This window comes from Pseudoliparis swirei, chromosome 7 (genome assembly GCF_029220125.1).
Source record: "Pseudoliparis swirei isolate HS2019 ecotype Mariana Trench chromosome 7, NWPU_hadal_v1, whole genome shotgun sequence".
Taxonomy (NCBI): domain Eukaryota; kingdom Metazoa; phylum Chordata; class Actinopteri; order Perciformes; family Liparidae; genus Pseudoliparis; species Pseudoliparis swirei.
Window position 1 is genome coordinate 9,913,800 of NC_079394.1, and position 14,538 is coordinate 9,928,337.

The 14,538-nt window shown below is 44.1% G+C and overlaps 1 protein-coding gene across 4 annotated transcripts in view; it reads left to right on the top strand.

Annotated features, from left to right (window-relative positions):
• sema4c (sema domain, immunoglobulin domain (Ig), transmembrane domain (TM) and short cytoplasmic domain, (semaphorin) 4C) overlaps window positions 1–14,538 on the top strand; it is an 85,887-nt gene that overhangs the window by 42,179 nt on the left and 29,170 nt on the right. For all 4 annotated transcript variants that reach the window (XM_056419237.1, XM_056419238.1, XM_056419236.1 and 1 more), the window contains one exon: window positions 1,290–1,498. In XM_056419237.1, the coding sequence (XP_056275212.1) occupies window positions 1,375–1,498 (124 nt within the window). In that variant the 5' untranslated portion in view covers window positions 1,290–1,374. The remainder of the gene's footprint in view (window positions 1–1,289; window positions 1,499–14,538) is intronic.

Below are 14,538 nucleotides of genomic sequence, written 5' to 3' on the forward strand. Positions count from 1 at the left end.
GTATCTGGATACTGGTGGTGATAAATTCCATTCAGCATCGGATCAGAAATATCCCAGATGGATGTCTCACAACGTGGGCATATAACACTATCTGCATCACGAGATGTCACCGAGTGAGATGGTAATTCAACCCTTTAATCAAGAAATCCATATAATGTTTCATAAATGCGCCCATCCCCCGAGCAGTTATTAAAGAATAATTATAGACCTTTCTTAATCTCCCACTTGTCATCATTGATCGAGGGTGTTTATCAGCACAGGTGGCTGCAGGATATCTACTGATGGCACCAGGCCAACGTAATTAAAAACTATATTTAAAATACCGCTGATGAAAATAAATGAATTGTTGCTCCTGGTTGGTTTTACAGCGGTTTGACAAGTGACATGTCTCATCTTGAACATGTCTCATCTTGAATTACATTCATGCCGCTAATCGATGTCCTGGAGGTCATACACACTTTGTTATATGACATACATTACAAGTGTAAAGGCTGCCAGGTCCTCACACGCATTTGTAAAAAATACTTGCGAGCGAGTCATTGTATGTGTCGAAGTACTATTTTAATGTGAAAGTCCTCTTTTCACCCTGTGCTCACCTGCAGCACATTAACAAGTCAATCGCCCCGTGCTCTTATTGACGGTAATGCCACTCTGTAGAAGCACACTTGACATGTTCATTAGGTATAAGGCAATTCATTTACAACGCGCTCCTATTGGAATGTCCTTGCCTCGACATTCATTTCCCAACACGTTGGCATTTGATGCATTGCCAGCACCAATTAACTTTGATAACTCAGCCCCGGTTTAATATACTGCTGCTGAATCGTCCCGACAAGAGAACGGCGATAAGCTATTTATGATCTTTTTGAGTGTTGATAGCTGGATTATCGCTCAGCGTGAGGAAGGGCCCGGAGAAAACTTTCCTGCATAACCCCTGGGCCAAAAGTCATTAAAATATGTTGTTTATTTTGGTTGGCAGACCCACACACACACAGAGAGAGAGAGGCACACACACTGATTACAGTTATGTCCTTATTGGCTTTACTGATTAGCACAACTCATTTCTGTTTAACATTATTCTGGATTGTGAAACTCGATAGTTCATGTTTTCAAAGGGACACATTTATCTCGCAGTGCAGCTTGAATGTGTGAACCGCATTCTTTGAGAGAAAAAACGTGCACGTGGTAAATACTGTTTTGACAAAATAGTTTCTGATAAACAACCAAGCCAATAAAGGAAGTGAATTGCTGCTTCCTGCTGATGTGTTGCTTTTCCTTTCTCCCGGCAGGCTGCCAGGAGCTCGGCTGCTCCCCCGAGTCCCTCTCATCAACTGATTCATCCCCCGATCCATCACACAACGCCAGTTCCAACGAATGGGAGCTGATATGGGAGCTATGGGCGGGACGAAGCTCTTGTTCCTGGTGTTTCTGGTGGGATGGGAGAAGACGCTGGGTCTCAACTGGAACCCAGTCCCACGCAAGACTGTTCGATACCAAGGTGAGTGAGCAGTGTGCTACCAGCTGGTAGAGGAGTTCGACTGCATTGCCATTGAAACATTTACATGAAAGACAGACTTTAAATGTAGGTAACGGGTCCTTGAAGTCACAATAAAAGGAAAAATAACTCAAGTTTATAATCCCATATGATCATTATGTGCTAAATATTGGTCCCAATATTTTTGTTAGTTTTCTTATCATATACAAGCTTGCTTGTCTGTTTTGTTTGCTAACTAGTATCCTCACACTTACACCTCCTAGAATGTTATACTCTGCTACTTACAAGCTAAATGGCGGTTTTCTATGATAAGCGCAGTTAGAACAACAAAATCATTTTGTTAACATATTTGGCACATATTAAGAGATTAAACAATTAACGCAGTTACATACAGTTAGAATTTGCATTTCTTTATTTAAAGGCGAAGGGAACCATGTGATATTTCTTGGTTAGTTACTAGAATACGGTGGCGTTGTAGGACTCTCGGCTCTATTCTGTTCTCTCGGTACCTTGCTGGGCTTACTGACTATCCGTTACAAGGTTTTAGGCTTGTGTAAGTTCACACCGTTTATTTGATATATGTGTTCCACTGACTTTGGTCGCCGTACAGTCTGATGAACTGTCTCAAACTATTCCTTCTCAGACAGAGGGGACATAAATAAACGGACTCGGTAAAGCACATAGCTTCCATCTTCAGGCTCTCTCAAAGTTCAGTGCTATAAAGACGTCGAGCTATTGGTGAACATCCACATTTGCATCACCAAAGTTGAAACTGACACAAAACATGGACGCATATCTTCTTTCTTTGCCTCGACTAAATCCAGTGAAGCCAGACCGTAAGACGGATTTAATGGACTGGCAGCTGTTGGAGGAACGATTTATCTGGTCAGACATCCGATACAAAACCAGTAATTGCAAAAATGTATTCCATTACAACTACCAGGGCGGATTTTCCATTTAATCAGAGGTGGATGCTTTCAGATAAAGAGTAAAGAGGACGAAGTTGACCCCCAGTAAAACAACACTACAGTCTAATCCCGGAGCTCAACTGCATTTGCACTCTTTATCTCGGCCCTCCTCTGCAGCCGAGCCCGACTGTCTCCTCTGAACAATACCAATTGTTGCAAACTGAAGAAGCCTTTTTTTTAATCCCTCAAAGGGGAAATACTGCATTCTATCACTTGGGGATTATGGAAATGTTACGAAGAGAGAGAAAAAATATAGGTGGCAAAAGAAGCTACATTTTCTCACCTCTGTGTACCACCTATTCCACCTTTCATCCCATATCTATCTCTCCATTCCCTTCTCTTCCTAGTTTTTTCTTCCTGTTGGCCCTTTTATCCCTCCCCTCCCCCTTTTTTTTGCTTTGTATGCAGCGGCTCATCGTATGAACTCGTAATGCTCTTATGGCGTTTTCACAAAGAGCTCAGATTTCAGCCGCTCTTGAGGAGAATGGTGTTTGGTAGCGGCGGGGGTGTGGAGATATTTGCAAATGCAGCTTTCTCCCGCTGCTATCACCCCCCCCACCCCCTCCTCCCTTTCTCCGCCTCTCCTTTTTTCCATACAGTCATCCTACTTCCTCTTATCCCCCCCCCCCCATACAGTCATCACTGGGGATGTGAGGACGGGGAACGAGGGCGGGGACAATCAATAGGATGTCGATAGATTCCAGTGTGACAGAGCAAAAACCACCATTGGCGGAGTGGCCCCAGAACACACTCGTGGTAAGGACACGCCAGACGGGGCAAACGGGGACAGCTGCACCCACAGGGTCGTTATGGAAAGAGTTCAAAATCTGCAATACCAAAAAGTATCCAAAAGATGGTGAATAAATCTGTCTGTCGAGACGAGATAACTTCCCTTCGCTTCTAGTGCAGCTCCATCTTTTTTTGTGTGTGTGTCGTTAATGTCTTCCCAATAAAATCCTTGTCATGAAACACTTCTACCATACTTGATTCAAGTATGACACTCGAGTGCAGAAGGATTCTTGACGTGAAGTGATTTGCATTGGAGACAAGTGGGATTATCTCTCCCGCTGACAGATTTCTCCACTTGGTTAAAGAAAAATGAAATTTTCAGGCTCAATATTGGGTAAAATGACTTTTATGGATGGGTTCTTGCCACGTTGCTGAGGAGGAGATAGGAGAGAGAGACAAAATGGGAAAACAAAGCTGCGGAAAGAGGAAGGGAAGGAAGGATTGGAGTTAGAAATAAGAAGAGACAGAGGGGAGCGATATCAATAAAGGGAAGCAAGAGTCAGACAGGTGGAGAGACACAGAGAAAGACTGAGAGAGAGAGGCCACTCACTAACTGCCTTAAAAGGACAGAAAGTAGCTTTAGTGGAACGACAGAGAAAGGAAAACACACACACACTCTGCAAGCCATTCACCTCGTGCTTCATTTTGCATGGGGGCAAAGACACACAGCTTCAATATTAACGTGTGTGTGTGTGTGTGTGTGTGTGTGTGTGCGTGCATGCGTGTGCGAGAGAGCGAGATGCTGCTTGCATGCAGTGTGAGTTTACAATACAGAGACAAGAAAACAAGCGTGCGTGCGTCTGTCTGTCTGTCTGTCTGTCTGTGTGTGTGTGTGTGTGTGTGTGTACTGCTTAGGCTGGCAGTCTGAGGAATTTGGAGCTCCAGGCCGTGCAGGAGGAGTGTGTGTGTGTGGGTGTTGGCTGTGTTATGGTGGGGCCGAGATGGTTGAAGAGATAATATTCACCCCCCCTCCCCCAACACCAGCACCCCTGCCCAGCAGTTACATGAGGCTTATACAAGGATGCAGAAGAAGAAGAAACACAATCATCTTCTCTCTCTCTGTTCATCCACCTGTTCTTCTTTCATTCTCCTCGTCACATGTTGATATTTCCGATTGTTGTTATTCTTCGCCGCCCACATGTCGCATTCATTGTTGGGGAAAAGATTGCTGGCTCCTGATGAGACATGTTATGCACACACATTGTGAATGATCCTCGTAGAGCTGCTAATGAGCGCCACACATTTGCATACTTTTCTTCTCGAATTACTGACATGGTGCATGTATCTTGATTTATTTTCAAATGTATGTTCAGTTTGTACGAGTGTCTCTGTAATATTTGTTTTGCCAAAGGCCTTCTCATCCATACTTTTTGACTTGATGTTAAAGGCCAGGGCTGATGTTAATCCATGGCTCTCTGAGCGGTAACCGATCCCAGGAAAAGAGTTGAGACTTAAACGCTCTCCTCGCAGCGACGCCAGTCAGACCGCCGACATTCATCCACATTTATTCCAAACTCAACAGAAACTCAATATATTTTATTGAAAGCGACTTTGTTTATTGCTCCACTGCTTCCAACAATTAGCGACTCTAGTTTGAAAGTTTGAACGATTTCCACTGTCACTTTACGAACCCTGTTTTTGGGCACGCTCGTCACATTGTCACATCAGAAAGAAACCGTGAGGCATCCTCCTACTGAAAATTGGTTACGGATCATATCCCCTATTTTAGAGGGTTTTTTCCACATTTACAAAAAAAACATTGTTTATTCATGGGATTTGTTGCTCTAGAGTCTAGAACATTACCTAACCTTTAAAGTTAAGAGTTCCTCTCTCTGACTCTTAGACTCACCTGCTGTGGCCTTTTCCCTCCTGTTTCTTACTTAATGGCTCACAGCTGATTGGCGCATCGATTATGTAGTTTCAAGCTGTTTTCACACACTTGGCCTTTTTTTCCATGGACCACAGGAGCTTCAGCTGATAGCGCTGTCTTCTCCCTCTTGTTTTCTTCCCTTCGCTCTCTCTCTCTCTCTTCTTTCTTCCATTGGCTTCATCCCCTCGTGCCCACAACCACACAAACACTCCGCGACCCAGCCCAAGGACCGAGGCCAGGGAGCTAAAACTATGACAAAATGCAGCAGCTGTGGTTAAACAAAGAAAGGAGGAAAGAATGAGTGAGGAGAGGAGAGGAGAAAGAGGGAGGTGAAGAGAGAAGGAGAAATAGAGCCCTTGGAAATGTGATATGTTGTTTGAAAAGCTTTGATGCAGCACATGCATCTTAAAAAAAAAGCTCGAGCAACTGCTCTCCAAGAGGAGATAGAATGAGAGATGGCGGGAGAGAAATAAGAGAGTGGAAAAGGGCCGGGCCTCTGACCTCCAGAAACATCTCTCTCTCTCTCTCCACACCTTTCTTTTTTCCCTTTCTTTCTGTCTCTCTGCCGTATCTCCCTCTAATTACAATAATGAGTGGTTGAGAGCGAGGCAGAGAGAGGCTGTGCGTGACCGGGAGGATAAATGGGGGAGAGGAAGGGAGGGATGGAAGACGGAGGGATGGAAGATGGAGATTCATCAGCGCTTTTCATCTGCTATGAGTGTCACTCATCTCTCGACCCTGTGCTGATTGGTTAGCGAAGATTAACAGCCGGGACCAGATGTCAGGCGCTGCAGCGCTCTCTGTTGTCACACTGAAACCTGATGTGTGAGCATGTGGATGAAAATGGAAATGCCACTCAGTGGCCGCTCTTCTCCAAAGACCTTCTTGTAGAAGTAGCAGTGCCACCGCTGAGCTCTAAAAATCACTGCCGCTCATAATCCCTCTGCGTAAATCTAAGGCGTCATTTATGACGTTAAACATGTGACAACACCCGATATTGGTTTATCACATATCGCCAGCTCAGATAGGTTCAGGGAGAGATCGTTTGAGTTCAAACCAAAAAGTAACTCATCGTGAAAGCAAATAAATAAAATGGGATTTTTCCTTAAAAAAAAAGTTAATCTCTGTTCCTGTAGTCAGTAGCTGGGCTTAAATGAGTAGACTGAACTGAGAAATTATTTGGGAATGAAGAATTTGAACTTCTGAGTTAGTTTGTTACGTTGGCCATGTTACGCAACATGGTAATGCTGGGTATGCTCCGTAACTGTGCTACGTTACCGAAGCATAGTGATGCTACGTGGCTCACAATAAACCAACTTAGACTTTGGTTTCACATGAGAGGCGAGCGCGGACGTCTTTACGCGACACCGCCTGACTTGATGCTTTACTCACGTCATACGCTCGGCCACCTGAGGAGTTCACGTGCAGGCACATGAGGGTTTTGGACATTGAGACACGCTTGGTATTATACAGTACTACTACAGGAGATAAGACAGGAACATTATCAGCAGTAATGGTTGAAGTCAGTTAACAAGTACAATTGTAAAACTGGTTTTGGGCATTTCCAATGTGAGTATTTTCAGATGTTCTCAGTTTTATTTTATGAGTTTGGGTTAAAAAAAAGAATAATTTCCGCACTGAATTATTTCTTTCATTCGTCTAGTTCTCGAATTAAAATGAAAAGACACGGTGCCAGATCTCAAAACTGTTCATGCAGCACAAGGGATACAGATCATGTGCAAGAATATTGAATTTGAGGCACAAGCAGAAGTCTCCTATGCCGAGCAGCTTTCTGAATGAACACGACCACATGTTGTGACTCACAGAAATGCACATGTTCGCCTCCTCCGCTGGTCGTTGAACATTTCTATGTTGCCCTGTACTCCCAATAACTACGCCATGAGCACCTTTCATTCAAAAGGCGCAGACCTGAGTAATCAGTAGAAATCTACTGCTTGCGATTGTAGCTCCAGTGGTAGAACGAGATTTCTCCTTAATGAAACCGTAAACTCTTCAGGGTTGCTGTCTCCAGCCTCCAGTACGAGGACTCGAGGGGCAGAAATTCACTGTTCTTCTGAATCAACAAATACCTCTAATTGTTGCCATGTAAATCGTTCAGTGAGTCAAATTCACCGCTGCTGTACCAGTCATACATGCTGCACCATGACGCTGGAGTGGAAAAACCTCAGTTGTGGCATAGCCCTCGATGATTTGTTCAGCTTGTTTTGGGCTGCAAGAGCGATCCCCCACCGAGCTCGGCTGTTTCAACCCCCTTCCCCCCACCGCCGCTTTCATCTTCCAACTTCCAACCACCTCCCCCCGAGCCCCCCTCTCTGAAAACCATCCCCCTACTATGCTGACTTGTTCCGTTCTTGTGTTAATCCACTTTTACCACTTCCTCTCCTCCCATTCTCCCATCCCTTCATCTCGCTCTACCAATTCATCTGAATGCATTGGCTCTGTGTCGACATGACTGTTTATGAAAAAGCCGTTCTGGAAACGCAAACGCATCATCAACGACAAATAACGGCTTACACATGTAAGCTGTGCAGAGCCGAGTAATTATTTGGCTTAAAAACATGTTCTTTTATCAGTGTACTTCCTATTATTCGTCACGGTATTCTGATTCAGTCACAAGCGACTGAAGTACAGGGGTTTCTTGTGTTGAATAATCCTATGAATCTCATTTATTCTCATTTTACAACGGCAGATCGTCCATAATGACCTACATTTCTTGCTGATTTAGCTGGTAGCGTTCTGTATATATTTCCTTCTCGCGTGTCTCTCTGTATCTGTGCTCTCATTCTGTCGTATCCCTGACTCTCCTATGAACTTGTCATCTGTTCAGCAGACAAAGCTTGTGCATCCACGTGGGAGTGTGTGTGCCTTTGTGTGCACACTGTTGTTTTTTCTTCCTTCAAAGAGGGTACCTGCTCAGATGAGGATCTGACGAGGCTCTGTGTGTTTGTGTGTGTGTGCACAGGCTCAGGTAAATCTGCATGTGTGTGTGTGTGTGTGTGTGGGCGCTGCACAGCGTCTCTCCCTCCTCTGCCTGTCTGTCTGTCTGTCTGTCTCTGCCTCTCGCTCGCTGTTTGTTGCCGCTTCAAAGCTCTCCCTAAAATAGGCCTTTAATCATAGTTTGGTGAGTGAGTGGCTCGGCGGTTGCGAGATATATGCAGAGGCTGGGTGTATTTATAGGAGACGGGGAGAGGGAGGCTGGAGCTCCGCTGGAAGGCCGATGGAGGCAGATTACAGAGGCGAGGCCCGGAGCGAGACCTTTACAGCCCGGCCCTGAAGCAACAGGCCCCTCCTCCTCAACCCCACATCGGAGCTCTGCTCGGTCTGGCTCGGATTGGCCTGGTATGATTCAGGCTGAGCAGGATGGTGAAGCTGTGAACATGACCCGGAGACCAGGCTGTTAATGTCACCACTAAGATACCATATTAACACAAGTTGTTGTCCGCTTTCCTCAGAGTGACATCCCATCACAAGCTTGACTAACTTCAGGAGGCCTTGGGTTTCGGTTTTCCACGTCGTGTCCTCCTATCGATAATGTTGTGTCTGCAGTTGCATTGTTGTTGCATTGTACTGCAGTTGTATGCTGGGACTATGGGACAATTCTCCCTTGTGGTGCATTCAAGGACACTCGAGCGGAAGCTACACAGTCTGTCATGACTTGTTAGAAAGATGTTATTCAAAATAGCCAAAGAAGTAGAAGTGCAATGTCTGAAAAGTTTTCTAAAAGTACCTTGACATTCTATGTCGTTCTACTTTAACACCACCACTTTTCAGAGTGATGTATTGTAGCTTTTACTCCACTAAATGTACCTTTGAAGATTATACACATTATGAGTTTAAAGGCATTATATAAGACACTGTGGGAATAAGCTATACAACAGTATATAAAGGTGTAAGCGTTGCCTCAACAAGCTAGACGATTAACAAGCTGCCCACACACATCACCTTTGCATCACTAATAATAATACATAATGATATGTGATGGGTATGTGGATTTTATTCTGCATGATGCTTTTACTTTTGATACTTACAGTACATTTTTGCCTTAAATACTCCGGCATTTTTATTGAAGTAAAACCTTTCAATGGAGGAAATTTGTTGCAAATGGTCTTGTTTCTTTATTTGGGAAATATGCTAAATCCCTTTCTTGCCGAGAGCTCGATGAGAAGATTGACACCTCTCCTCTACAATGCCTGAACACTAAATATGAAGTCTCTGTCAGCCGCCAGTGAGTTTTACACCGAAAAAAATGAGATATGAGATGTTTATGTGTGAGCTTTAGAGGTGCCGGTCGGTGGACGTGGTTACCTGAGGACAGAGTCGGGCGGCTTCCCCCGGCGATCTGTCTTTCAGCCAACCGGCTGCTGGTGGAGGTCAAGCTTCACTGGACTCTGGCAGAACAGGTTCACTTTGATGGTTTATCTCTCTCAAGCATGATGGAGGCCTCTTTGAGTAGAAATGAAAGGAACAGAACAGAATGTCTAAAAGGAAGGAAATCAATCCAAAACTTACAAATTGTGAATTGTGTGTGTGTGTATATATATATATATATATATATATATAAATATATATATACATATATAAATATATATATATATTTATATAAATATATATATATATTTATAGAGTCATATACAGCCTATAGTTAACTCAATGAGCAAAACCTTTAGGATGATACAGCCGTGTATTTGCTCTTAACTTCGACGTATAAATAGTGAGAAGCACTTTTTTCTTTTCGTTTTTAATCCCCAACATCTCTTTATTTATATGCGCCTAGTTTTTTCAACAATATATAGTCCACTCACGCAGAGGAATTCTCATACTTCTTCATCACAGTCTCAAACACAGACACAGCCAGCGATATGTCCTGATCTCTGATGAGTTCTGTTTCGAGTGGAGCTGGCCTCGGTCAGGGCCTCTGCGTTGACAATCATCTGTCTTCTCCCTTTCTATTTACCCTTTTGTTTGTATTTCTCCTCATCTGGTGGACTCATTATGCCTCTCCTCCTCGTCTCTGCCCTTCATTACTTATTCATGCTCTTTTATTTATATTCTCTCTTTCCTTCTGCACCCTACTGTTGTCTAGAAGGATCAAAGGCCTTGTAATTTAACCCAAACCGCTCTTACACAAACACACACACACACACACACACACACACGGTCCTTGAAATGATGGAACGTCTCTCAAAACAATCTTCAAGTTAAAAGCTTGAAACAGTTTTCAAATGTCTTACACTACAGATTCTTTGTGCCGCATTGCTGAATATTCAATACAAGGCGAGTTGTATAATATGAATCCTTTATGCTTTGGAATACATTGATTTTAAGAGGATTTTTTTATGTCATCATTGCCTCTTTTATTTTGGCCTTCTTTTCCTTCAGTTCTCCACAGCTGTGAAAACATCAAACAGGATTTCTCTTACAGTTTTTTTCATTTGCTAAACGACAGTGGGCACAACTGGAGTCACATGTGCAAAACTCTAACCACAGTCTGCACAGCAGCAGTTCATGTGGACCAAACTCTAGTTTGTTTTTCATTGCTTGAACACAGTTTTCAAAACTCTAACACTTATCCCATGACTTTAACCACAACCTGCACAACACTGAGGATCGACAGCACTTTGTTCAAATGCTAACACACTGCTGTCAAAACTGTGAACCACACATTCAAAACGGAATACATTTCAGCCTTGTGCCTTTCAAACACTGATGATTGCAATTTCAGCTGAAAGGCTAAGTAGGTGTCTTGTTTTAGACTTGTTAGTGAACACACACACACATATATATATATTACAGTATATATAGGTAGAGCTCAGAAAGACTCATTTTGGAAATGGAACAAGGAAGACAAGTTCGTGGAGGGAGAAGGGAGGCAGGGAGAGCGGGATGCATGGAGGAAGACAAAGAGCTGTTATTCCAGATGAAATAAGGGCTCCACTTATAGACCATGTCATGTAATGTCATGAACCATGGTCTCTCATTGAGAGAGGCAGGGTTGAGGGTGCAACAAAAGTGTTTGGTCACCACCCACATGACCAAATGTCTCTTTTGGAAGCCATGCGTGCCGGATGTGAGGACACGAGTCCAGAGGACTGCCAGGGATGGATAAGGCCCTCCAGAAGGTTCTTCCCCAGGTGGCAAGAGAGAACATGAGATGTGATGTTGATGACAACATGTGGCCTGATGCTAGAGAGAGGCAGGATTAGCCCCTCAATTATTTGTTTGAATTATGTACTTTTAGTTTCTACCTTTTTTTTCTCATTACTGTAATTCCGTAAATTACTGCAGACTATTGAAGCAAGCTGTTAATTTTCATTTACCTTAAAGAATTGTTATGTTCTAAAAAAAATAATAAATCATGTGAAAGAATGTCTCTCTTTTCTTTGAAGAAAATATGACTTTGTTTGAAGTCACTGAAATTGTTCAAACTGTAAAGATGAAAAGTTAGTATTTTCTGTATTGGTGTTTGATGCTAGTGTTTTTACTCTCTGTTAGTTCTGAGTGACAGTGTGTGTTATCTCAGTGAGGGCTGTGCAGAGTGTTTGGCTGCACTGAGCGTGTTTTGAATCATGTGTTAAGAGTTGTGTTGCTTGGAATGAGTTTTGCAGGTGATGTGAACTGTTTAGCTCAGGTGACTGTTGGTAGTGCAGACTGTAGTTAGAGTTTTGCACATGTGACTCCAGTTGTGCCCACTGTCGTTTAGCAATCGAAAAAAACTGTAAACCGACAGATGGTGTTTACACCAATTCAAGCTCGCACACTCTCCTTCAAAAAATACATATGCACTTGTTCACTTGCACATAAATAGGGATGACCCACAGGTGTGGACAGCCTTGTGTCTGTTGTAGAGACACCCACACACACTCAGGTTACAACGCACACACACACACACACACAGCAGGTAGCCTCAGGGCTGCCACAGAGTGGTGGCAGATGGGAAGTGCTCCTGCCCGTATCACCTCTTAATGACTGAGCCACTGATCCCTTCAAACACGCCACTCGGAGCAATACTTTCCCTCCGTTGGTGGAGAGATGTTCAAGTCACTGAGCAGGCCCCCTGGAGATCTATATAGAGCTCTGCATGCGAGTGTGTGTGTGTGTGTGTGGGTGCGTGCAAAGGCAATGTGTCTTTTAGCTTACCCGTAAATTGTGTGTATCCTGCGCGCGTTCATGTGTTCAGAGGCATACTGATGTGTGTGTGTGTGTGTGTGTGTGCGTGTCAGTGAAAGTGTGTCCGCTCTTGCCCGACTGTGTGGAACACAACAGATGTGCTCAGTTCTCCCCTGAGGATACCGCCTGCCTCTCTCTCTTCACTCTCTCGCTCATCAAGCGCCCTCATCCGCGTGCATACCCTCCAATGTTTATACGCCGCTGCTCTTCACATAATAAGCTGACTTCAGTACTTATCCCTGTTCCCTTCCTTTGGTTATCCCCTCCTTTCCTCTATATCTCTCCTTCCATCCTCCTGTGCATCATGCCACCCTCTCTGGTTGCTTTCACCATATCATGGAAAGATTTCAATGTTTGCCGGGTGTTGGTAACGCACATCCACACACACATATACTGTATACACACACACACACACACACGCACAAGCTTAAGTGGAAGGGTTTAATTGTGGCACGATGGTCAAAATACTTTCTTGAGAGGCTTTTAGAGTTTTTTCCAGAACAATTATGCCGTTAACAGCTAAAACTTTGAACCTTTTGTGTCTTTTTATATGAAAATTGTCCCATTTAAAGAAGCCAATTGCCCAGTGTATAATCAGCTTTTCCAAAAGTGTGGTCATTCCTCCAAAATCAGGTTGCAAAAGAAACCTCCTTTTAGAAAGACACTTTTTGTTATCGTGTGACAGATATGCAGCGTCGAATCGGACCGCTGTTGGCCATCGCTGACCAGCTGTGCAGCGAGACTCAACGGGCTGAATGTTGAAGGGCTTGTGTTTAACATTCAGAGCATTCATAGCAGCAAACAAATATTATATATGTAAAGATATGGTGGAGTGGATGTCTAACTGAACAGAGAAGGAATTCGCTCTCCATCTCTGTGTGTGTTGTTATCCGAGCTTGTCTGTGCTTTGTTGACATAGCTGGGCTGTCCATGTATGCTTTTAGTGCATGTTAGTGCGCGTGAGCGTGCTCCACTGGTTAGCTTCTCTGAGTGGTTCAGATACGGCTGATAATGGGGTGTGATTTTTTACTTTTCGAGGTAGTTTGCATTGGTAGTGCCGTTAGCGGTGAGCCGTTGGCTCGTTGTGGACATGCTGAGAGCCTTGAGAGGCAATCTGGATCTTGCTCCTTGAAATTAGAAAGAAAAGAAAAGTATTGTGCTCCAATTTTACACAGTGGCGACCAGAGAAAAAAAAGGTTTACTTTAAAATAAAGGACGAGAAGGAAAATGTGATCAGGAGAAATTACATTCTTTTGGGAGGCTTTTTAAAATTGAGGCTTTCAGTAACAGGCCTCACTTTTAATCTCTCTCTCTCTCTCTCTCTCTCTCTCTCTCTCTATCTAACACACACACACACACACATCTCCTTCATCCAGTACATCTTGCAGCATGTATAAAAGTCTATTTAGTCCCAACTAGGCCACAGCATCACATGAGTTGTTAGTCACACTATAAATCACAGCAGCTCCTGCCGTTCCCTCTCTGGATTTCCAGCTGCTATTTTCATTCGGGGGGGAAACAGCGAAAAGACGTGAAAATATTCATGCTGTCAAAAACAAAAAAAGGAATGTTCATATTCAATTTATGAGAGCGCATTACGTGCTGTCATCGCCTCGCGTTGAGCACACGTTCTATCAGCCCGGATAAAGTGAGAGAGAAGAGACAAGGTGACACTACAAGCAACAAGAGTGTGGCTAAGGAAACTAAACACCCTCCTTTCTCCCTCTCCTCCCGTCCTGCATCTGCACCACGAGGATGTCAGTATGCTAGTCAGGGGATTTGTACGCTGTGTGTGTGTGTGTGAGTGTGTGTGTGTGTGTATTCGGGCATCTGTGTCTGTGTGGGGGTGTGTGGGGGTATGTGTGTGCCTGTGAGTAAGTGTGTGTGTGTGTGTGTGCGTGTGTGTGTGTGTGTGCGCGCGTGTGTTTGTGCGGGCGGGCGTGCATGTGTGTGGGTGCATGTGTGTGGGTGCGTGGGTGTGTGAGTGTGTGTGTGGGCATCTGTGTGTGTGCCTGTGTGTGAGTGTGTGTGTGTGTGTGCCTGTGAGCGTGTGTGTGTGTGTGTGCGCCTGTGAGTGTGTGTGTGTGTGTGTATTGGGGCATCTGTTTGTGTGTGTGTGAGTGTGAGTGTGAGTATTTGTGTGTGTATTCGGGCATCTGTGTCTGTGTGGGGGGGTGTGGGGGTATGTGTGTGCCTTTGAGTGAGTGTGTGTGTGTGTGTGTACGCGC